The 26327-nt window shown below is 41.1% G+C and overlaps 1 protein-coding gene across 1 annotated transcript in view; it reads right to left on the bottom strand.

Moving 5' to 3' along the window:
- LOC137262153 (uncharacterized) overlaps positions 1–24908 on the bottom strand; it is a 30319-nt gene extending 5411 nt beyond the window's left edge. The window contains exons 1-29 of the mRNA XM_067799934.1: positions 24831–24908; positions 23660–23799; positions 23209–23378; positions 22279–22439; positions 21929–22005; positions 20162–20244; positions 19112–19322; positions 18860–18939; positions 18180–18329; positions 17754–17856; positions 16292–16440; positions 14772–14882; positions 14106–14172; positions 13272–13372; positions 12061–12219; positions 11521–11643; positions 10423–10515; positions 9626–9683; positions 8949–9098; positions 8224–8303; positions 7534–7649; positions 7078–7182; positions 5805–5883; positions 5371–5485; positions 4646–4726; positions 4455–4564; positions 3236–3349; positions 1340–1501; positions 221–349 (exon numbers count right to left, since the gene is read on the bottom strand). Coding sequence (XP_067656035.1) covers positions 221–349; positions 1340–1501; positions 3236–3349; positions 4455–4564; positions 4646–4726; positions 5371–5485; positions 5805–5883; positions 7078–7182; positions 7534–7649; positions 8224–8303; positions 8949–9098; positions 9626–9683; positions 10423–10515; positions 11521–11643; positions 12061–12219; positions 13272–13372; positions 14106–14172; positions 14772–14882; positions 16292–16440; positions 17754–17856; positions 18180–18329; positions 18860–18939; positions 19112–19322; positions 20162–20244; positions 21929–22005; positions 22279–22439; positions 23209–23378; positions 23660–23799; positions 24831–24883 — 3330 coding nt within the window. The 5' untranslated portion in view covers positions 24884–24908. The remainder of the gene's footprint in view (positions 1–220; positions 350–1339; positions 1502–3235; positions 3350–4454; positions 4565–4645; positions 4727–5370; positions 5486–5804; positions 5884–7077; positions 7183–7533; positions 7650–8223; positions 8304–8948; positions 9099–9625; positions 9684–10422; positions 10516–11520; positions 11644–12060; positions 12220–13271; positions 13373–14105; positions 14173–14771; positions 14883–16291; positions 16441–17753; positions 17857–18179; positions 18330–18859; positions 18940–19111; positions 19323–20161; positions 20245–21928; positions 22006–22278; positions 22440–23208; positions 23379–23659; positions 23800–24830) is intronic.
- Between the last annotated feature and the right edge of the window lie 1419 nt (positions 24909–26327).

Genomic DNA, 26327 nt, shown 5'->3' on the forward strand with positions numbered 1-26327 from the left:
TAACTGAGATGTTCATGGGTCATTTCAGCAATTACCATTTGCAAAGCTCCCTATTTGTAACCTGGATCGCAACTTTTCATTTGAAAATGCCACATCATCAGTGCAGATGATAATTCATACCATTTTCACAGCTTTCAATTTACCCAAATCGGAATCTTTCTACGGTTAGTCTAGTCTGGAAAGCGATGTGCGCTAAATTTACATTTAGCGCACGGCTTACCAATACGTTGACCTCGCTTGTGATGCTGCCACCAGTTGCAATTGAGTTAGCGTCGATGAAACTTGACGTCGGGTTTACGGTGATTAAGTCCATGGGGATTCCGAGCTCATAGGCACATACTTGCATCACCTGGTGCACAATAGGATTAAGAATGAATTAATACAACGAGTAGGGAGTGCGTTTAGTACTACACCACTTTTTCAGTGGATTGGGTAATGTGTTAAAATGTGGACTAATTTTGAAACTGCTTATGTCTTGATAAGTGTAATATTTCCTGTTAATGTCAAATGTCTTTTTCCCCCAGACTGCCAATAGTCTATCAATTTGCCTTTTTTCTAGTAGTAATCACCCGTAAGTCAAATAAAGGTGAAGTAAATGTGATACGTAATACCTCATATTCATCACTGTGACATTCCATTTATATATCATTACATAATCTTTCATCACTACCCGCTTTTGATCCAATCCAGATTGCTTTAGTTTTATCAATATTTATCTTTACTCGACATCTTGTACAAGGCATTCAGTGTATTGATAGCAACAATCTTCTGAGTCATCAAGGAATAATTCTGTCAGCATATTGTTTATATTCTTTAATATCTACAGATAATTATTTTATGTCCTTATTTGCTCTTTCCACGCAACCTAACATTTCAGCTACGAAGAGAAATAAGTAAGGCTGTATCGGGTCTCCATGTCTGCGGCCAGCGTCCTTCATTTGTGAAAACGTCTCATATATGGCCAATTGAATTACACAGGATGTTGTGTGTAAAGAAGTTTAATTAGCTTCTAGGTCGAGGGCCCAAACAAGTTTTCCCATCCTTAGTTCAAAAGCATTTTTGGGACTGTATCATAACAAGAGCCTTTTCGAAACCAGTCATAATAAGCAATCCTGAAATATTTCTTTTTGGGGGTTTCAGATAAATTATATAGTAGTTTTGTGTTTTCACTGATGGTGCTGCGTGGAATGAATCCAACCCGATTAATAAGTGAATTTAATGTTTCAATAAACCGTTTTGTAATTCAAGTACTGATTATACTATAAAGGGATGCTAAACCAGTAGTTACATCAACACCAACAAATAATGGATGCCCATGCATGTATAAATATGCGCCAACCTTTGTGTTGATTCCCTGCCCGTTCTCCACACCACCGATCGTTATGGCGACGGATCCATCCCCGTGGAAAACAGTCATGAAGACGCCGTAGTTGACGTGGGTGAATGGTAGGTCAAAGCGGAGAGGCACAACTGAAATGCCCTTCTTCTTCCATCTGTTGGCCTAAGTAGAGATATGGAAATGGTGAAATCCATTTCTTGTGCGTACACTTTGTACCGCTCTACAAAACTCCATAATTCCTCACATGCCTTTATCTATTTATTGTACACCTGATCACTACTTTAACTTTGTATTTATGACATGTATACTCTGCATAAAAAGTAGTCGAACCTGAACTTTCAATTTGGATAGGAAGAGTAAACGTTAACAAACGTTTCAAGGACAGACGCCATATGAACGCACCACCATTTCCCTCTATTACCACGTGCACCCCTGAACACAACGCATGATATGCACGTACACAACGCAGTATCCCCATATACGTGATTTTGACGTTTTTTTCAAGAAGGTTGAGAAATCACTTAGAACATTAATTTTGACACACATCTTGCATCACATATTTGTTAGTGTTTGTTTCTAGTCGTTTGCATGCAAATTACATGCCATGCACCTATAATCTTTCAAAAGCGACCACATTCTCTCCAAATATCTATGGTTGAAAGAAGTGCATGCATTCTCAAAACATCAGTATCATATCAACATTGATTGACTCCAATAGGTCTCCCCAATATTTTTAATCGTAAATAAAAAAAATGAAGATCCCCTACATTTTTGAAGAGTATATATGGATTCTCAAAATATTTTTGAATATCTATTTTTAGCTTCTCTGATCACATGACGTCACATGTCAAAACATTGACTAGAGAACAGTTTCGTTTCCTGTTGACTTGGTTTCGTCCTATTGCGCAACTTAGTGCGATAACCAGTTCAGAATGTTTAAACCATGTCAGTTACCTGGATGCATACATATTAAACAGTTTGATTCTATAAGTCTATGCACTTGAATATTGCAACACTAAGCTCCTTCTAATCCTAGCAAACACGTCGTACGGTGTGCTCTGTCGTAAAGCGAGCTCTGACAAACGGAAACCTTGAAATCGAGGAAATCTCTGCCGCTAGAAATGTATGGCGGCCTCTGATGGAACTGATATTACATCAACCTCGTTGTGCGTCACAGGACTACGGTGAATAAGCGCAAGAAATACATAACAGGTTTAACCAGTGAGCCGGATGCATTGTGACTTATTTTACGACCTCATCAAACAGGGGCAGTCTGCAATTCCATAGTTAAGATATGCTGCCTGAACCTCGACATGAGTGAGTGAGTGAGTGAGTTTAGTTTTACGTCGCACTTAGCAATATTCCAGCTATATGGCGACGGTCTGTAAATAATCGAGTCTGGACCAGACAATCCAGTGATCAACAACATGAGCATCGATCTGCGCAATTGGGAACCGATGACATGTGCCAACCAAGTCAGCTGTCTGACCACCCGATCCCGTTAGTCGCCTCTTACGACAAGCATAGTCACCTTTTATGGCAAGCATGGGTTGCTGAAGGCCTATTCTACCCCGGGACACCTCGACATGAAGTATAGAAAGAAGGTGTTGTTAAAGTTTATAATTACAATTCTTTTATAGATATCATGTTCTTATGAAACAAGGAATTGAAATTCAGTTTAACTAGAATTGTTTGAAGTGTCGATTTACACTCTCACACGAGAAAATTCGGATCGGCGGAAAAGTAGGTCAGTGTCTGAATAGGTTAATGAGACTTATGTTTTGGTATACAGCGAGGTGTGCAATCTCTGTGTGTGTGGTGTGTGGTGTGTGGTGTGTGGTATAAGACTGCAGCTGAAGGAAATACGATGACTTCCAATGACACACATAATGGTACCTGGTTGAAAGCTGCAATCTGTTGCTTTCTATTCTGGACATCTGCCGACGTCTCCAGTTGAGCTACCATGTCTCTGATGTTGCAGTACTTCAGAACCATTCCAGCGGCGGTTTTCTGAAAAAAGCACACACAAATAAAGTCACAGAAGAGGAAATTATTTGGTTGGCTTGTCCAAATTTGGAGTTTTCATCACTTCCAGTACAGTTTTATAATTTCGATGATTTTATTCCATTATGCCTTTGAAAGTATACTTTTTATTCTCTACTTCGATGAGTTTTAGTACTTTTGAATTTTGTCGGGTTAATTCGATTAATTTGTTGTTATTGCAAGTAAACTAAAGGGCAAAATATATCAACTCGATGTCACTGCCCTTGCACCTTTATTAAATGCACTTTCCTTTTACACAATAGTCGTTTGTTGTTTTGTCTTATCAGTGATTTTAACTGAGTATCGTTTCTTTTGCCCTTGATATTAAAAATAACTGAAATTATTGTAGAAAAAAATATTCGGAAGCGCCACGATCAAAATATCACCACAGTGGCGTCATTTATTGATTGATTGTTATGGTTGTTACATGACATCTATTTACAGCTACACTAACATTCAAAGCATTATCAACATAACAATCGACCTACGCAACTGGGATGTGATGACGTTAGGACATGATGACGTGTGTCAACCATGTCAGCGTGCCTGACCACATGATCTCGTTGGTCGTCTTTTGGAGCAAGTAGGTTGCTGATGCTAAAGGGTCATGCCTCACACATAAATATCGTTTTCTGACTGGCTGAGCACTCTTCTATTATGTTTAATGTACCCTGCTTTCAAGGGAGTAATATTTTTATGTCGAACTCATTTGGTACTTCATGGTAGTAACTCTTCAACTCGAATAACACTGAATCACGTATGGTTATATCGATGTTTTGCGAATGCAAAGGAGGTAACTCTACGTCTGTTTTTCTTGTCTGCGATGGCTACAAAATTCTTTGAACTCGTGCTTTGAACAATTCAGAATTAACATTGAGGTGTTCGGCAGATAAATAATGTCGGTTGTTCAATATTCCCTCGGGGTCCATGGTTTGATGCACCCTCGATGTACGTTTCTGGCTCAGGGAACATAAACAAACAGGGTACATCAACTCCTGTTCCCCTTTGGAAGAGTGAGTAGCTTATAATATGCGTGTTCAAACAAAGCGTGAATAAGTCTTGTTTTACTCACTTGCCCTTTGGTGAACAGGTTTATTTTCCTGAACTCCAGTGGATCTTTGTTCAGGACTTTGGCGACATGTTCCATCATCGACTCCATGATGAAGTTAGCGGGGCAGGACCCTGTTGGTGAATGAACCTCATTATTCTATGAAATTATAAACATTTGAAAATAGTTGCAACCGTTGCAAGTCTTCATCTCACCTGGTGATCGTGTAGCGGTGTTAGCTGGAAGATTGGTCTTCAAGAGAACAGCTTTGAAGTCCCACGTGGGGCAAAAGTAGGCTGGCAAAAGAAACAAGTAGTTAGTGAGTATAGCTGACGCTTTTAGCAATATTCCAGCAATATCACAGAAGGATACCATAAAGGCTCTTCACACATTGTATCCACGTGAGTAATGGAATCTGGAGCTTGGGCTTGACGAGTGAACGTTTGAACCAATAGGCTAACCCTACGTCCCGAAAAACGAGTAATATGACTAACAGTAGCTTCGTATGGTTTCTAAATCATCAACAACGTCTTTACAACATTTACTCCAGTCGATTGATTGACTTACCCAGCGAATAAGAAAAATTATTCCATTTACCAAAATTACAAACCAATGCACATGTAAATTTTAAAATCAATGTATTTTTTGTTTCCTCAAGTACCATTGTCTTCCATTGTTCGTATTGTTGCTAATCCTCTTGATTCAAACAGACATGCTTAATCCCTGTTCATGTATATAATTCTGTTCTGTGGTGTAGCACTGCACTCTTGCTTGACATCAGTATAAGAATTTATTTTGAAACGTCGCGTCACATATAATAAATCTTGTTATCCATATATTATCTTCCTTTCATACCCATCTGCTCACGACACAGTATGCATATAAAGGTAGCATAGCCTGGCGTAAAGAATCAATGTACGAGACCAAATTGAAACATCACCGTTGTCCATGCATGGGCCGAATATGACGAAGCCGTTGTCGTTGGGGGACGATCCGCAGTCGGCGTTCACTGTAAGCTGGATTCCGTTCAGTTTACCGTCGTTGTTGACGCCCACCTGACAACAGGTAGTCATGAAAATATGAGGCATATGTTGTGTCGTGATGATCAGGGTTAAAATTGATCTGATTGTTGTGAGAGGCAGCTAACGCAATCAAGGGGTCAGGTTCGATGAGTTGGTTGATAGAAGCGTCAAAACCCTTTCCATAGTCATAAAACATCTGTGCTCAAAGTAGAGTCCAGTACTCAACTGTGACTCTATGATGGATAGATATTTGGTTCAACAGTATTACAACTACATGATTTGCAAATCGGGTCTGAACCAGACAATCCAGTGATGTTAGATATTGTTTGAGAAAGACTTAAGTGGCTCCTACCGTATAATCCGCCAAGTAGGGAAAACGTTTCCCTATGGTCTTCATGTTGGTGTGGAAGTTCATCGCCAGACGGACAGGTCTGAAACATGAGTGAGCATAGTTTTTAGACGTTTTAACTAAAATTAAGAAATATCATAGAGGGTACCACTAAAAATGCGCTTCAATCACTGAACACATTTGGGGAACGAACCTGAGCTTTCGGTGTGCCAAGCAACCGCTCTAACCAGTAGGCTGGCTACCACATGGTCCCCATTGAATGCGAAACAATGTCCATTGTGTCACACATTTGAAACAAATATATTTGGACACTTTGAGCAATATCTAAACCTTAAGGGATATCATCAATAGGGACGCCATCACTACATATACGAGCACTAGAGACGCCACCAATGCGGGTGCAAGTAGGGACAGCACTAGTATGGACACCAGAATAAGGGTCACCACCGGTATGGACACCGGAATAAGAGACACCATCAGTTTGTACACCAGAATAAGGGTCACCACCGGTATGGACACCAGAATAAGAGACACCATCAGTTTGGACACCAGAATAAGGGTCACCACCGGTATGGACACCAGAATAAGGATCATCACCGGTATGGACACCAGAATAAGGATCATCATTGGTATGGACACCGGAATAAGGGTCATCATCGGTATGGACACCAGAATAAGAGACACCGCTAGTATGGGCACTATCATGATGCATACATGGTACGGAGGCCATCGTAAGTTTAGTTTCTCACCGCACTATCAGCACTATCCCAGCCACAAGGCAGCGATCTGTAAGTAATAAGTCTGCATCAGACAGTCCATTGATCAACAGCATGAGCATCGATATTCGCAATGACGGACCGATGACATGTGTCAACCAAGTCAGCGAGCCTGATCACCCGTTTCCGTTAGTCGCCTCTTACGACAAGCATAGTCAACGCCATCGAGAGGATTAGGGTCGACATGGAATACAACGGGAAACAAGACGAGAGACATTTATACAAGGATACCACCACGAGGGTGATGAAACTTTAAACATAAATCCGGAGCAGAATAAGAGCAGCACACAAGTAAACCCTTCTTCCATGTTGTGAAAGGTGTGAACACAATCCATGGGTCCACCTTGTACAGAACTGCATGCCCTAAAGTGAAAGGCTATTAAACCGTATTGGAATTTCTATGTGTGGTCGAGAAGAGTATGTTTAAAATTCTTTTGAAAAAAGGTTTTGAAAGGTACAACTGGAAGTGTGGTAATTATTAGATTTCTGTGGTAACGCACCTTCTCAAGATGTGGGCGGCAAGGGAAGCAGCACAAGCGGGTAAGGTGGCGCGGGTAATTTTCGACCCGTATGATCCCCCTAGACGTCTGACTGTCACGTTTATACTGAAACAAAATGAACGAGTGAACACGTATGCAGTGAAAACTCTGACCACACATGCAATGGCTTTTGAATGCATTTACCAGCTTTTGAAATAACAGGTCCTCGCTCTACAAACATAACCAGTTCACAATAAAAGAACTTAAACTTATTTTCAGTAGGTATTAATATTTATGCATTTATTTTATATGATGCCGCTTCTTCTCGAACAGCGTTTTCCCTTTTACACCTAAAGGAATTTGTCTCTGGCGGCATTGAATTTAAATATAACACCTTCTTCTTTGGCTATGTTTACATTTAGTCAGTGTTCACTGTTTACAACGCACGTGAATTCACCAATGTTCACAAACAATTACCGGCTCTCAGGGATGGCGAGGAGCTTTGATGTCACTTGCTGTACCATATCTGTCCACTGTGTTGAACAGAGAATGTTCATACCCACTCCATCCTCTGCTGGATAGCAGATGCTTACCTGTGGAATGATGATATTATAATACATATGAGCCAATATCATATTCTTTCCAATAAAACATTTACTAAAATGTAGTATCTCAGAGAAACATTAACAAAACTCTTATTTATATACTCGCATATGCTCACGCTGTGATCACTGGATTGTCTGGTCAAGACTCGACTATTTACAGACCACCGCCATATAGCTGTGGCTAAAACTAAGCTCACCCAATCACCCATCATACGATACCTCAAGATTCTATGTGTTATCAGTGCCAAAGCTCTGGGAAATTGTCAAGGCGGAAGGTTAAAAAGAAGCCTGATAGTTTTAGAGAATACATTCGATCAGTTACAGACCGCAGTCATGTGACTGAAATATTGTTGATGCAGCATAAAACTAAACTCACTCAACCACTCATTCCGTTATACCTCGGGATTACACAGGTTATCAGAACCAATTTGGTTAGTTGCCAAGGTGATAGGTTTAGGAACAAATCCTGCTGGTCTCAGAGAATACATCTAAATTGGCACTAAGGTGTGTGGGCCAGACGAGTATAACACTTCCTGGACGTTACATGAAAAGGGGTTCTTACTTGTGTCTCCAGATGGAAATGGTACTGTGTTCCCATCTTGATCCGGCCGGTGATTTTCTGGTCCGAGCTCGCTATTGCAGCTGCAAAGTCACAGTTCAAAAACCAGTAAATCTCAAACAAGGATTAATGGTGCATCGACCTGAAGACGTTGTGGGGTTTAAATACTGTCTGGAGCTTCGTTTACAGGACAGGTTGCTACAGCATGCATGGGAAGTCTTCCCAATGCACTATATTGTTGTGGCACTGCTGTGTTTCTAGCACCCTTGTTTTTCACTGTTTTACTGTCTCCTCTAACATGTCGTTTATTGTGCCTATTAAGCAGACACACAGATGTATTTACCTAGGGTATAAGACCCGTGAAGGTCCCGGGGTAGAATAGGCCTTCAGCAACCCATGCTTGCCATAAAAGGCGACTATGCTTGTCGTAAGAGGCGACTAACGGGATCGGGTGGTCAGGCTCGCTGACTTGGTTGACACATGTCATCGGTTCCCAATCGCGCAGATCGATGCTCATGCTGTTGATCACTGGATTGACTGATTGAGTGCGGCGTAAAACTAAACTCACTCACTCACTCACTCACCTAGGGTATAAACGTCCTCATCATGTCTTAGTTTATATATGACTATAAAATTTTAGGGTGTTATCATACGTGTAGTATATGATTACATACGGACACATATATAAACTAATGGTTGACAACAGAGTATTCATGACTGTATGTTACCTGCAGCATCACCAACTTTGATCGGTTTGACAGTGTTAGGATGTACTGATTTCTTCTGAATGGCATCTTCCATTGTGATGATGGGGGGCTGGACGTTCTTGTAGGTGACTTTCACCATGCTTGCTGCAGTGTCTGCTGACAGTTTGTCAACTGCAACGAAGACGTTACCGATTTCAGGAGCATTGGGTCTTTCCTCACTTTACGTCAAAACGTAACAATACGCTCACCCAAACTACATTTTGACCATAAATTAACAAAGTGGTATTGGAATCTGTAGTTAACTGAGAGTGTGTGTATTCCCACCCCTGATATTGTTGCACTTGATCCGTTTCAAATTGACGGTCTATTCGGCCGTGGGAGCCGAGCCAATTTATACAGAAACCACGGTGGCTAAGTGGGTTAAATGTCTGATTTTGTCAGATGAAAGACATGACTCATGATTGTAAATGGGTTACGTATATGTTCGTTCTACAAAACAAGATGTGAAAACAACGATACAGGGAATGTCAGCACCGTCACAGCAATGGTGGGTTGAATATTTTCCACGTTGATGAAATCCTTTGACAAATCGAGGTTCGATAAGGGACGTAACTCTGTACCCACAAGGCACCTTTGCCGGAAGCCATGTGTCCAAACGAAAATGAAATCGTTATGACGATGAGGTATTGTGTTCTTACATGCGACGATGATGCCAATAGGCTGTCCGCTGTAGAGAACCCGGCCACTGCAGAATATCTGGACAAAGAAAACGTGTGATCCTGTTAATTGTACTCAGATTAGTTTGTCTATTTAGGAAGGAAAGAAAAAAACTGTCACATCCACAATAGAATTAATAAATCACTAGCAACCAATATGTGTAACTGTGTAATAAATTGTATATGTAGATAATTCAACATTTGTCCCACGTATCCTTGTTTACAGGCGTTATAGTATACATTGTGCTCACGCTCATGTGACCTGTGACCTTCTGTTCTTGTTTTTGTTCCATATCTAAATAAAGACAGGAAAATGGTGGCCACAAACCATGAAATATGATGATCTGAGGAACAGAAAAAGTATGAAGGGTGTGGAAGTAGCTGATGAATGGCATCACATCCAGAATGGGTGACAACTAGATCGAACTGTCTGTTCAAAAGTCTAAGCGAAATTACAATGTTTTACGCAGTGAGGGAGTGAGTTATTGGTTTTCGCCACTCCCAGAAATATTAAAGCAATATGGCGGTGATCTGTAAATAATCGAGTGTGGACCAGACAATCAGGTGATTTACACCATGAGTCTGATTATGTACAACTGGGATACGATAACATTTGTCCGCAAAGACAGCGGGTCTGACGACCCGACCCCGTTAGTCGCCTTTTCGACAGGATTACCGAAGACCAATTCTTCACGGGTGTTTCTTCCTCGGAGTGTAGTGCTATTCATTAACATCAACATCAAGATGATCTGTCAGTAACAATGCTACAGTGCCAGTACCTCTTCATCAAGGAAGAATGTTGGGCTGAAACTGTTCCGGCCTCCGGCAGGTATGTCCGAAGCAGAGATGTATCGCAGAACTCCAGGATAGCTCTGTGGATAGAGAACATACGCGTATAAAGCTGATAACAAATTACTGTGCTACTGATTTCACACAATAAATGACAGAGTTGACGTAATGTTGGCTTCACTGTTAAGTAAGATCTGATGACATCTTTGAGGACGTCATGTTCACAGTGTTGGCTTTCCTCCATATTATCGAGATGGCATCATAAGTTTCGAGATGCTGTTGTTTCCCTAAATCTACATGTGTTATTATGTAATAACATGGAGCGGTGATAATACAATTGGCGATTTGTAATCATGAGGTTACGCTTAGGGTTGGATGTGCTAGTTTAATGCATTTGATCTGCGTTTGCTGATCGCAAAAGTGACATCGGTCCCGTGAAATGAATGCTATGTCGTGGACTTTTGTTCAGTTTCTTTTTGAATATGACGGAATATAAATTAGAGAAATGGGGTACACAAAAAGGGCGTACATGTTATGACAGGCACGTAAAATCTACATGGGGTTTCTGAAAAAAAGTTTTCTGTTCGAACACTAATGACAATAATTCCTCGGATACTTCTTGCAGTAATTACACAACACCATTCTGTTCGGGAATGGTTCAGGTGCATTTGATTTTTAAGCCGGTAGTTAAATGCAATAAATGCCCATGTACATGTATTCTTGTCTAATTGCACAAGATGTACTGTGTTTAGTCTTAACCAATACATACCATAAAAAAGGCATTGCGACTTGCAAAGACGAACTTATGTAATAAAGCATGAATCTGACTTTTATCCAGTATTTTACATGTCCGTGTTGAATGGGAGTACTGATGATCTGCAGAAATCAAATAACGCTATAAGAAGATCAGAGGCTGCATTTGCGCTTGCTTTCCGGAGGGAGATCTGCAACTGCTATGTCCTAACATAGACGTCATTCAATCACATCAGTTGGTGATTGAACATAAACCAAACGGTATGACACTTCTTTTGGGGGTTATGATATCATGAAGGGGCATCAATCAAACTGATCAAACGTGTTCAAATTACCAGAGCTGCAGAGGTGTCCACGGTGTCGATTTCAGCATTACCGACAGTGCTGATGACGAAGGATGCGTACACCTCACCCTGCACAGGGGGGACATCGTTGACGTACTGGGCAATACCTGAAGTCTGAAAGGAGAAAAACCCTTTATCGTGCTGGTAGGTGCGTCATGCTTGTTTTCGTTATCTAAAGCTGACCTCAGCAATATTCCAGTTATGCTGCGCAGTTCTGTAAATAATCTAGTCTAGACTAGACAATCCAGTGATCAACGTCAATCTACACAACTGAGATGCAATCATATGTGCTGGCCAATCATCGAGTCTGGCAACCCGGTCCCGTTAGTCGCCTCAAACGACAAAAATGGTTACAACCTGGATCTTAACTGGCGTGCTGTCTGGAAAATAGGGAATAGCGACTACATACATGTTACTCACAATATGTTAAAACTAGGTCGATAAAGGTTTGGCGAAACATTCGAACATAGTTGATTACACTGCATTCGAACTTATAAAGAAGTAAGACTTGAGCAGAACTAATCAAATTACCTGTAGGGTCGCGTCCACCTTGGTCATAGGTTTAGTCAGGGGGTATTCCCCTTTACGAGTGCCATATGTCTGAGTGCCGGATGACACGGGTCGCATCAAGTTGGTGGCACCACTCTGGTATGCTGGTGCTGCTTTTTGACCACACATTCCAAGTACACACTGAAATGTAGAAAAATAGTGAGAGAGGCGAATTTGACCACGCATAAGGTCTGATTTCCTTTCACTTTCACTTTTGTTCAGTAGCGAAGATTGGAAGTGAGGCGTCTAGCAATAATTTGGTGGCATGACGGCCGCCTTACTGGCAAACAAGGCACCGATCTGACGATTGACCCGTATTAGCAAGCATGAATGTCGCTCACCGGGACTTGTTGCTGTGAGCGGAGGTTGTCCACTAAGATGTGTAGTTTATTACCGACTTGATACATCAACCACGTGAGAGTTTTATGAGCGAAGCTTGTCCAACCACACGAGGAATCAATTTCATTGTCATGCACTGCACGTGTACCACTTTACATCTACTTTTCCTTAACTAACCAAATGAGTTTGCTCATTGCCGTGCGCCGCCTGCTCCCCACACATTCGTTCTCTGAGCCGGTTCAACTTATCCTTGTTTGCCAATAGAATAATAATATAAGTATGGTTCTTGATGATTTTAACAACATTCCAGCTAAAAGTTTCTTACGGCGGGGGATACTAGAAATGGGTTTCAAATGTTGTACCCATCTGCGGAATCGAACCATGATCTGGGGAGAGCGAACACTATATATAATGGGCTACCCAACCGCTCCTGTGAATACTAGAGTCTAGACAAGACAGAACATAGCATTGCAAGACATGCTGTCGGACGCATGCTGTGACAAGCTAGTGTACCTTAGGCAGAGTTCAGGCAACACGAACATAAGGTAGGTCGTGAACCCAAAATGGAAGATGACAAAGTTACCTAGGAGCAGTTATTAATTTACGCCACTATTTTGATTTTTGGACGAATCTGTCATTCAGTGATGTAGACATGTTGCTGCATAACAATGATCACAATCATTTGCTGTATATTTGATTCACACACAATCATCAGGTCCTGAATCTGAAAAGGGACGCAACTCTTCGTTACAAACTGGGGTGTCGCATGTTGCGCTGGCAGACAAGGAGGTTGGTAATGTGCAAACAAACGTTATAGGAGTATCGTGGAGGAAAACCGTAAAACACTAACTGACCTTGTAGAACAGTGAGATGGCCAGGTTCTTCCTGTAGGTTGTACTGGATAGGCCAGGGGTGTTATCAGGAACCAGCTCGCCCGACAGAATCGCCAGGGCACCTAAAGCAATGCCAGGAACACAGTGAAACTTGATTCCATGCAGAAAGCCATCTCATACTACACGAAATCCCTCTACTTGGTATGATGTGATGAAAAAAAACCCCAAACCATTATTAATGTGTTAACATAACCTTAGGAAATGTAGGCCCAGAACGACCAACAATAAAGAGATACCGACATAAAATGCGCACCTGGGCAAAGCGTTCGTAGGGCTAAGACATATGTAGGCCTATGACAAAGTATATAGTTACGACAGATCGTAATGCTACTAACTCTCTGTGTACTGAAGCCCATGCCTTGTCTGTATACTTATAATGCATAAGGAGCATTTACTTCAGTATTCAGTATTCAGTTTTCATTTAGTTATGTTTCACAAATTGTCATAATAGTAAAGCGATTGCTGGGAGTCTCTTTCAAAACAGCACTTCTCGTTGCAAGTATGATTGATTGGTTGGCACAAGCTATGTGCCGGCGCTCCGTATATAATCGAATCTGGACCAGACAATCTAACGAGCAACATCATAAGCATCGATCTACGCAACTGGGATACGATGACATGTGCCAGCCTATGGAACCTGGCAAACCCGATCCCGTTTGTCGTCTCTCACGAAAAAAAATATGGGTTACTAAAGACCAGTTCTAATCCTGATCTACACGTCGTTGGCAATATGTATTTGTGTCTGGATTGCCTTCAATCTAACGGTGTCTGTTTAAAGTGGCTATAGTCCATTACTTTTGAGGATAGAAGCACTTCCCAACTGTTTTCCTTGCAGATATGCCTCCGTCTTGCTGGCGTGAACCTAAAGAAACGGACAACCAGTGAGTCCATCAGTCACAATCAGCACAAAACATGAATTTGGTTTAGCTTAACTGCTGTATAACGTCACAATGAGCAATATTTCAGCCATTTGGCGCGGTCTGTTGGTAATCGAATCTGGACCAGACAATCCAGTGATCAACACCTTGTGTACTGATCTACACAATTTGAATACGAGCACACACAAATGTGTTAACTAGGTCAGCGAGCCTGACCACCCGATCCCGTTAGTCTCCTCTTACGACAAACATGAGCCACGGAAGACAAATGCTGACCCAGACTAGCTATTCTCGAAACATTCGTAGCCTTACGAACTTCCTTAGCCCATACTTAACACATTGGATACGATCAAAGTTACGAATTCTTAGCGCTACGAACGTTTCGAGAATAAGGACCCAGGTCTTTACGGATGCCAAACAAGGAACATAAATTGTATCTTTAAATATTTGCCAATAAATGTATGTCGTTTTTGTTGGTATTTCATCTGACGTATTTAACGTCTTGAGTATGAGGTCAAACGATGCCATAAATGTATATAGTTCCATAAATTCCATGCTCTGCGTTATCCCATGCCTGACTCACCAGCGTCTTGTTGATGCCTCCATACACCAGGGATGGTTTTGTCTTGACGGTGAAGTTGTTGTTCCTGTCCAGCTGCAACCTGAAGCCTGCTGTCACATAGGCGTGGGCGTTCTGGAATATACATGTAAATATACACGTACAATAAGTGTGAGGCAGGCTGAACACGTATTACAAACGTTAAGCTATCTATGAATGCTATTTATCACCTAAGAACATATCAGGGTTCATATTTTTCATACGATGCCCTAGGGCAAAATATCACTTTGTCATGGTGACGTGACGTCATGAACAATGCCACGACGTCACAGTTCTTCTGTGACGTCTTCTGTGACGTGGTCTACATGGGGAGACGGTCGGTAGCCAGACCGTAGTTGAAAGTAGATTTGGGTTTATTTTCCTCAATTTTAGACTGGGTAATAAACAGAATATTATATTCGTGTCCATAACACACTATGTTTACGACATTCGTGCCTAAATATCGGTATATCCGTCGCTCTCGCACGGGAAATACCAACATTCAGGCACTCGTGTGGTAAACATAGTATGACATGCGCACACATATATTAACCTCTGTTTAATAATACTGAGACAGGATAGTGTTAATAGTTTGTTGAGGTGCAGACAAGACAATGTTCAATCGAACACCTCAATTTTAAGCTGCCTAACAAAAGATATAACCTTCCTTTAGTACGGATACCGTAATACTGATTCAAACAAAGATATGTTGGACCGGTGCAGAGAGCACGTTTACGAGAAGTAGGCGGTGCAAGGCTATGAGCAAACCTATTTCGTTTGTGAAAGGGAGAGCAGATATAGGCTTGTGCACGATGGGTTCGATTGCTCGCAATAGCTGCACACGACTTGCTCATTTATAACACAGGCCCTGCACTTCAGCCATCACGCCGTACTGGGCCCCCTTTGTACGCAATAGCAAGAGCTAGTAGGCGCAACTCATCCATGTTAATACGAGCTAGTTGTCAGGTCGGTGCTCAGCTTATCCTTGTTTGCAAGTAGTTACTTGTGTTCGTGGTTGAGGACAGCCACAAATCGCAGCATTATTCCTTACTGCCAGAAGAGAAACATGGATATAATTGGTATATCACGCTTCAGCTTTTACATGCAATATTATGAACAAGTATATTAGTTTCATATCATGGTGTGGATAGAAAATAAAATATATATTTAGAAAAACAATGCAAAACACAATCAGATTTTGTGGGAAAATAATGTTTACATGCTTTCACAAGAAGTCTTTCGGTATCTTAATTCTCTTGTGGATATCGGGCGGTGGGGAAGCCCAGTGGTTAAAGAGCTCGCTCTTCACGTCGAAGATTCGGATTCCATTACCCACATGGGAACAATGTGTGAGCCCCATTTCTGGTGCCTCTCACCGTTATAACCGCAGGAATATTGCTATAGGCAGCGTAAAACTATACCCATTGTCAATGTTGTGGATATAATTTTAAAAGTATTCAGGTCTTTGGAGATAGTTCATCACTGGCAAAGGTAGTCATAGGTACCTGGTGTCTTGGGGTAATCTTGAAACTCTTCACATAGACGTCTCCGGATGGGAATGTTGGAAGTGTGACAGACAAGATGACCTTGCCCTTCATATCTAGGTTCAGGAAGTCCATGAGACTGTACGACTTCTCGGACCCATCACTAGATCCTGTAGAACAGAAGTTAACAGTGTCTGCTTCATCTCAAATCGGAATTTTATCTAAAAGGCTTATCTGGGTTCTTGAGAGGCATGTAGAAGTTGATAATGAGGTATAAGACAAACATCTTTATTGTTTACACAACCTTTCTGGGCTATTCCTTGCCCCTTCGTCAGGTGGATAAAGAAGAGGTTGACATCCATAACATTTTGTTTTATAACAAACCGCATATTGTTTCTGACATTCTGTTGTTTTGTTGTGTGTATTTGAGTATTTGATCTTCTTACATATGATATGACATATGTCCTCTTGATCGTGACGATCCAGACTAGGTCTTGTCTTCAGCAGTCCATGCGTCTAGTATAAGGTGACTGAAGAGAGATGATGATCAGTTTCATAGACTTGGCTGATGCATGTCATTGTGTCCAAGTCAGGCAAGTCTGACTGGTGATGAAGTTCAGTATCAAAGTGAAGACCATGGGGAAATTCCCTGTTTGGAGGATCGCAAGGAGACTCCTTTTCCAACTATATTTTGGACATCATAAATTTAGCTCTGCAACAATTATTTGTGCGTGCCCTTGAGGATCCGAGTTGTCTAAGGAAGCCTCTAGCGGGATCGTGTGGTCATACTTGGGTGATTCATGTCCTGTATCCAAATTGCGTAGATTGATTCTCTTGTTATCAATCACTGGACTGCGGCATTGACAACCACCACATAGATGGAATAGAGCGGCTTTAGACAACAAGACGAAACACTAACGCGTGCAGAGCACGTGCATTGCAAGGTATCAACTGCAAGTAGCATCTCAGTTGATTTCGGCAGTAAATACCAACATATTAAAATTCAGTCGAAAATATGTCTTAGGTAGGTTCTCTAATTGGAGCCAAACCACATCCTCTTTTTTTCAAGATATGACCTTGGTCTCGGGACATTGGGCCGGTTCTGATCCTTCACATTCACAGAATATATATCTTTCTGGCAGGGCTGCTAATTCTATTAAAAAAGATTGTAGTGCATTTGGTGTTATAGTGCCGCTGCAATCAAATACCACGCATTACCGGTTCACATAGAACGTGCATAAACCATAATTAATCAAACTTTGAATTCTTCAGTATCCATCTGTTTGGAATAGTGCACTGATTTTGATTCTATTTTGTCACCAATTTCATCTTAAAGTGACCCCTGAATTTTCTGATTTCCATTTTCAAAAGGAAAGTATTAGATGTGTTCAGTCCACTTTTATCAGTCTTGATCGTTTGTTAATAATCGGCTAGTAATGTGTAATCGATGTTGCTACTCCTTACATGAACATGTTCATCTCACCTATGAACAGAGTGGCCCCGACTGCCTCGAACATGGTGAAGACATCAGACGGGAACTCCGAGTGAAGGTTCTTCAGCATAAGGTTCCCGGCCCAGCTGCCCAGCTGAAACATGCATAGACCAAGCTGCAATATTATACTGAACAGCAAAACAAACGCAACTCTGGTGTTTGTCATTGTTTTATTTTCTCGAAACTTGCGTTTCTTTTGCTGTTCAGTATATGTCGGATGAAACACGTATACATATTTTTAGAAAGCGTGAGACAGCATTAGAGTGTAGCGTTCACTTGTCACGTCGACGACCTATTTCGATTCTCGATATGGGTACACTTTTTTTTGTGAAGCATACAGTTATACGCACTTATCCACTCACTGACGATGTGAAATAAACACACGATGTAACGTAAACACAAGTGAGATCAACTCACGTTCCTGACTCCAGTGTTGCCAATGACGCCCACGTGGCTGGCGAAGTCGCGGAAATAGGACAAAGCAGGGTTGGTGCTGTTTGTCTCAAAGACTTCCAACATGTTGGTCAGAGTGATGCTGGGTCCAAACATCACTTTGGAGGAGTCAATCTGGGGGAAATGAAGCATTTGTTGTAAATGCTGTAAAGTGTTCATTTGATATTATGGACCAGGGCAATTACTTTCATGTTTTAAAGGAAAACGTATGACCCCACTCCCGAATGATATCGTAATATGATTTTGCGTTGTTCAATGCGAAAAGGTTCTTGCATTTGGTTACACGGATATTCTGAATGCAACAACGCCCCGTTCTAAACCTTGAGTTCGTTCATTTTTAATTCTGAATCTATATGGACAATTTGCTAAAACACAATAGGGTGAATGGAAGCGCTGTGTCAGTGTGTGAATGAAAGCGAAATATTTCAGAATAAGTGTTTAAATCGAAGAAAGCTTTCTTATGGATGTCAAATCCCTTGTTATGAGGAACACAACGTTCCAAATAAAATCACTTCCTCATGTGTATAACTTTATTCTAAATGCCATTCACATGTGCATGAATGTTTAAATAGTTTATACGATACAATGTGTAAAGGTGTTTGTGAAATTAAAAGTGTTAAAGTAACTTTTGTTGAGAAACTTACGGATATATCATAGAACTCCTGGATGCCACGCAGGTCAATAAGGACATCATACATCCATGGACCGATCTCTTTGTAGACACCTTGAAGAAGTCAACAGTTATCGTAAGTGTACATTTCGAAATAGTGCCTTGTACTAAACTTACCTCTTAACATATGCAACAGCTAGATGGTCCACCTGCCGCTCTCCGTCTAGATTTTCTTTTAAGAAAGATAAAGAGGCGCTTGAACAAACAATGTGACATCTTTGCATACCATATCCTGAATTTCCGAACACGAGTCTGTAGTTGTCTCTCTGGTGTTGGCCGAGGAGGGCGTAGAGTTGCTGCCTATTGGTGGGTTTGTACCACTGTGATCCCTGCAGCACAATGTGGAGGGGGACCTGCTCCGGGTCAGTCTGTGTCTTAGATGAACAGCGTCCTGAGCATGTCTTTCCGGTCTTCTTACAAATCTTCCTGTCCAGATCCTGAAAAGAAACAGTCAAAGGCGATAATGAAAAATGTTCAAATTTTCAAATGAATAATTATAATACATGTGTCACTTTGCACATAATACTTGTTTATCTTTAAATTGATAGACTTGCAAAAAGTCTTGCCCAGTTCCTTGGAATAATTGAAAGGTTAGAGTGACGTGAAAGGCTAAGGATTGGCATTGCTAGAAACACAGGTTTTGTTTAGATGCATAAGCATTGTTGAGTTTAGGGGCAAAGTTAACAGTTACTGTTCAGTTCTACCTGATGATGAGGCTAGAACAAGCCCCGAACCGTTGTACTCTAGAATAAAACGCAAAAACAAGAAAAATCTCTCTGTTCAACAGGTTTTGTTTGTTGTCTGTTCCTCAACGCTGCACTTGCATTATTGCAGCTGTATGGAAGCGCACTGTATGTAATCAAGTCTGAACCAGATAATCCGGTGATCAACAGAATGAGTGAGTGAGTCAGTGAGTTTAATTTTACTCCACATTCAGCAGTATTCCAGCTGTATGACGGAGGTCTGTAAATAATCGAGTCTGGACCAGACAACCCAGTGATCAACAATATGAGCATAGATCTGCGCAATTGGGAACCGATTACCTTTGTCAACCATGTCAGCGGGCCTGACCACCCGATACCGTTAGTCGCCTTCTACTACAATCATAGTCGAACGGACCTGAAAGTTCGATCCCGTTAGTTTGCCTTTTACGACATCCATGGGGTGCTGAAGATCAGGTTCCAGTAACCCGGGGGTTCACGAGTGGGAAACCCCGTCACATTTGGTAGTGTGATCAATGAGTGTAAGACCATGTATGTAAACAAATATTGTTTACCTCAATGTCAATCTGGCCTCCAGGAAGGTCTGGCGTGGCATCAGAAGCGAAGGATTTCATTGCGGCCAGGATGGGCCGGTACCCTGCAAAATTCATACTCAATATCAAATATCGATTGTGAAGCTAACAAAGGAAGAGTTAAATGGTTGTCTTTTGACAGCCGTGGATAGCTCAAAACTCAAAGTCTTGAAGAAGTCTTGTAAAAGCAAACAGAAGAAACGGTTATGTCCTACGGATCAGCGAGCATTTTTATACTTTATTTCATGAGACAAAATGTTAATTTGTCTGACATATTCAGAGACTTCATCAGGTCATCATCATTGTATTCGCAATAAGGTCAATCAAAACAATTTTGGCAACGTCGAGAACTTTCACTTGTTAATGTTCACTTCATATATTTTTGTCAACTTATGAAAAGAATGTTTGGTTCCTATGCTGAAGATACGAGTTTTGTATTCATTTTTCATGAGCATTGTTATAACAATTATGAGTGAGTGAGTTTAGTTTTATGTCACACTCAGCAATATTCCGGCTAATAATCGAGTCTGGACCAGACAATCCAATAACCAACAACATGAACATCGATCTGGATGGAGTCTGATAATTAATTGGTCTGTAAACAATCGAGTCTGGACCAGACAATCCAGTGATCAACAACATGAGCATCGATCTGCGCAGTTGGGAACCGATGACATGTGTCAACCAAGTCAGCGAGCCTGGCCACCCGATCCCGTAAGTCGCCTCTTACGACAAGCATGATCGCCTTTTATGGCAAGCTTGGGTTGCTGAAGGCCTATTCTACCCCGGACATTCACGGGTGTACATCCATCCAAGATACATTTTCTTTTCATCTCAATATTTGAGTGAAATTGTATAAATAGGGGCGAGTGACGAGAAAAGCATATTAATGTCATTTCGCTATCTCTCACCATAACTGTAATAATTTTAATTTACAGTTTCAGTTAGCTTGTATACTTGTTGACTGTAGCAATCATTAATATTCATCTGTATCATATGAACTCGTGTTGGTATTTAATGAGAGTTATCCAACGAATCAGTGAGCGATATTATGAGCACTGACCCATGAGGTCATGGTAAGATAGGAAGTCAACATTTATTCGCAATTTTCACTCAGCAGAATCAGGGCAATGGTCGCCTTAAAGCCAAATAATTTCAACTTGTATATCTAAATGGGACATTAGGTCGCATCAACAAATCATCAGTTATCTCGTTAACAGTTATCAAGATCACTCCACCTTCCACCTGTACAAAGGATCGTTACCAATACGATGCTACGTGTAAACATGTCACCATCTGGAGATATGAACTATAACAATTCACTGGCTATACAGACCTGATTGTGTGTTATCTGTGTTAGTTTCACATAGCAGTACATCGACAGTTTTATATAGCAGTATATCGACAGTTTCATATAGCAGTACACCGACAGTTTCATATAACAGCATATCGACAGTTTTATATAGCAGTATACCGTCAGTTTCATATAGCAGTACACCGACAGTATGTTAAGAGGAACACACTTATCCTACTGAAGCACGACATATTTCTGTTATCTCTCTGAACTAAACATGGAAAATAATCCTCACAAGAATTAATTAGTTGGAAAGGAAAATGATGAATTATAAGTATCCAAATCTCATATTTTAAACCTAGTTTTATCACTGAAAGTGAAAGTGTTGTGAAAGTGTTTGGCATATCCCACAGCAACGACTAAGATAATTTGAGCCTTGTGGATATGATACTGACCAGTGCATCTGCAGATGGTGGTGTCATAGGCATTTTCTACTTGTTGCATGGTCGGGTTGGGTGTCCTCTTCAGTAAGCTGAAACGTCAATTGTCACAGAGAACAATACCTTTTAAGACCACTGTAACCGTTTTTATTTATCGGGTGTAATGTGAAACTAAAATTCAGGAAGAGACAAAGGTCGAGTTTCTTCCAAAATATCTGTGTCTGGTCTTTGACTGTGCCGCCGATATTCGACCTCTTCCTTAGAAACCCGGGACAAACTTCACATGTAGGTGGTGACATTAATGCATTATACAACATTACCCACTGGCATCTCTACCTTGAATGCGTATGTCTTGAATGTCTTACCCATACATATTCATGACCTGAGCGGGGCTACAGAAGCCACACTGAGAGCCATTGTACTGTGCCAGACGGTCTTGTATCGGGTGTAGGCCATCCCTGGGGTTGCCAAGACCCTCGATGGTTGTCACTTGCATGCCGTCACATGTGTACAGAGGAACCAGACACTGAAGGAATAAACTGGCTGTTAGTCTAACAGTTTATTGTGTGTGTATTAAACCAACTCACGTACATTAGGGTCAAATTGAAGTAAAACTCACAGAGATGTAATTAGTAGCAAACTAAAACATACACATACACAGCAGGTAGAATATAACTGGATAGTTCTTGATGTTGGACGAATATGAAAAAATGACACGTTTTATGGATATTTGCTTTCTTATTTTCTCTACAGCGCAAATTCTTCTTCCTTAATGGAATCAACTCTGAAACGTGTAAACATATAAAAAATGATGTTGTTTACAACGTATCAGTAATTGGACAGGGCCCGATTTCTCGAAACAAACTTAAGTTTTTACTCAAATCTCAAATTGAGTTTCACAATTTGAAACAACTGAATTTTTAACTCAACTGCATTTTTGAAACATAAAAGCCGAAACAACTCAAGAAATCTATCCGCCAAACTCAAATTGTCCCCTATAGTTTGAGGTTTATGTCGATTTCAGTTCATTCTGTGAAATGCGTTTTCTCGAATTTGAGTGAAAACTCAGACTTAATTCAAAACTCAGATTTAGTTTTTTTCGAGAAATCTGGGCAGGGATGTAGTTCGCATTTTCCACAGTGACAGACGATGCGTTCATCAGTAATACACAAGGTCACCCTTCGACACTTTACAGGACTCTTTAGGGGCAATATGATGCTTTTCCGTCCACACAGAGTATTACAGACATCGACTAATGCCTGCAGAGAACAAATCACTGTTAAACAGATTCTTACCGAGTTGACTGTGTAGGTTTGCACGGCCTTTGTGATGGGATCATACAGCGTGGTAGTGACGAGGCACACGCCACATCCTCCCTCTAAGCACATGGCCTTGGTGCCATAGGACACACCCTGTGACCTCATGAACTCATTCAGGGAGAGAGCAGCGGCATACTCGTTGCCAACTGAAATTGAAAATAATTATCGAAATTGATATCAATACATTGAATGGAACCTTGACGATGTGCCGCTGCTTGGTTCATATGCTAGATGTCACGAGTACCCAAGAGTAACGGTAGCTGTTGGCACTGGTACCAAGAGCAGCCATTCCACCACCTCGAAACAATAACGTTAACATCAGGTTAGGTGAGTCATTCCCACAGATGGACTCACAGGTTTGTATCGGATGCATTTGAGTTTAATAAAAATTCTCGGATAGTTTTTTGTGGATACAACAGGTTTCTACCTGTGAAGGAAGCCCCGTTTATGGTGAAGTTGACAGAGGACTTGAGAGGACCTGTGGCCTTGAACTTGAAGAAGTGGCCACAGTTTTCACAGGTAGAAGCATACACTCCATCCTTCAGTGCCCCGTTGGTGGGAACATGGCTGTGGAAAAGACACAATGGGGAATCGCATCACACCCTTCCTTCTTTGGTTATATAATGCCATTTAGAAAGTTGTCAACCGTATAATGGTATGTTAAAGTGTACACTTTCCCAGTAAAGATCAGAAGCCGAGGAGGCTGAGGGGGTTAGATCCCTGACTTTGTGTGCTGGCGATTAGGTATGTGTTCGAATTACAGATGGTACGCCACCAAACACATTTATTGAGTCTGCACTTTACTGACACAGTAGAATCCTAAATCGAACTCCAGCCTGTGGATTTTTGAGCGACACCCACAAAATAGACCTGGGAAGCATGTCCATTGAGTTTCATTTATCCCCCTAGGCGATTGCGGTTTCTGTATCATTTCACAAATTTCTGGATCCTGGCTTGTATATTAAAAAGGTAAACTTAATGGATAACAGCTTCGGGCAATAGCAATTTTGCTTACATGTCGATTAGAATAAAGATGCAGTGTCAGTTTGATAATGACAATGACAAATTCAAATACCGAAGTATACACAGAAATATAAATAAATAAAGTACACACGCACACACACGTACACACACACACACGTACACACACACACACACACACACGCGCGCGCGCGCGCGCACCGCACTCTGCAATATTCCAGCTACATGGCGGCTGTCTGTAAATAATCGAGTGTGGACCAGACAATCCAGTGATCAACATGAGCATCGATATGCGCAATTGGGAACCGATGACATGTGTCAACAACTCAGCGAGCTTCACCACCCGATCCTGTTAGTCGCCTCTTACGACAAGCATAATCGCCTTTTAAGGCAAGCATGTGTTGCTGAAGGCCTGTTCTACCCCGGGATTTTCACGGGCCATATATGAAATGATATGAAAGGACGCCCACATATGTTCGGATAGATAGAAATACCACCCATAATAAAACAACATAGCGTCAAATTTATCGGAATGTATGTAAATATCTGAAAACATGTCACCAAAGACTAAGCTTTTTTTAACCATAAAAAAATTAAAATTCCGTCACCGATCCTACCTGGTCCTGCACACAGGACACTGCACAAAGTTCCCCAGTGTTTTTGACGGCATGTCTGGGACGCGTATCACTGTCGACTGATTTGAGACAGTTATCGCCCAGACCGTATAACAATCTCGTGACGTGCGATAAGTGACCTGAGCGATCTCTCTCGCATTACCTGGCTCACACGAGTAACTGAGTGAGTGAGTGAGTTCAGTCAGTTATGTGCATTCGTTTCACTGGGCCTACCCCCTTGTGATACATACCAGTAATAGCGATTTGAAACTATAAATGTAAAACAAATTTAGCCTAAGCTGAACGAAATTTTGAGATGTAAAAGTTCAAATGGTGTCGTATGAGAATTCTTAATCTTAATTTCACTTTATTTGATTTACAGTTTTAACAACACCGCAAAATGACTACCTCTGAAGAGATAGTATCCGTGAAGACCCTGGCTAGAAATAATCTCGTAACGGGATGGGGTGTTCACTCTCACTGACTGACAGGTCATCGTACCCCATTTGCAGGGAGGGATGCTCATGCTGTCGGTCACTGGATGGTCTGAGGTGATTATTTAGAGACCGCCGCTATATAGCTGAAATGCAGCTGAGAGCGGCGTTAAATTACAAACAACTGCACTTTAGATAATAGAATGACATGAACCCAATGTAACATCCCCAACATAGTCATAAATAATGTAAATATGATTAACAGACAAAATTAATGTAAATATTTATGACAGCCATATCTTATTGCTGACAGCTTTGACAAACCAGGAGGGACGGTATCACGACATGACACAAATGTACGTCATGGATATATCAACAACAATGATATCAGTGATATATGTCAAGGAAACTGGTGATAGTTTCATACGCTTGCCGTATCTATGTACTTAACAGCAAGTGAAACGCAACTGTGGCATTTTGTCAACTCTTTTTAAATAGGCGACATAAACATGACATCTTACTTTTATGAGATTTCATTTGTTTCGAAAAATGAGTTTCTTTTGCTGTTCAGTACATTATCTTCTCTGATGTTTGAAACGCCCTTTGTTTACGTGACGGCGCCACGTTGTCAACTATCGAATTTGCTTGTTTGTTTGTCTTTTTTTTAATTTAAACAGTATTTTATTCATGTCACTCTGCTTAACTGAGGTGGGAAATCATTAGGTGTCGGCTGGTTAAATCATATAACAGTTGAAGCTAACTCAGATAAAACTAATTGAAACTAGGTAAAACTAGGTGAAACTAGGTGAAACTAGGTGCTAAAATTACTGAGTTAACTTAAGAGTTTTATTACCCATGTGGCCAACGTATGGGTAGTTGCATACTAATGTCGATACTGTCGTATCGCCTTGACCACTCTCCTACCCAGAGTTCCAAGCCAGCATAGTATGTGTGCGCCTTGACCTGGCATTCTAACGATTTGATTGAGTGTCCAATGACCTCTCAGTTAGGTCACGTAGTGACGGAACAATTTTTTCATTCACAACAAACACGTGAATTCGTTCGT

Source organism: Haliotis asinina, chromosome 14, assembly GCF_037392515.1.
Source record: "Haliotis asinina isolate JCU_RB_2024 chromosome 14, JCU_Hal_asi_v2, whole genome shotgun sequence".
Classification (NCBI taxonomy): domain Eukaryota; kingdom Metazoa; phylum Mollusca; class Gastropoda; order Lepetellida; family Haliotidae; genus Haliotis; species Haliotis asinina.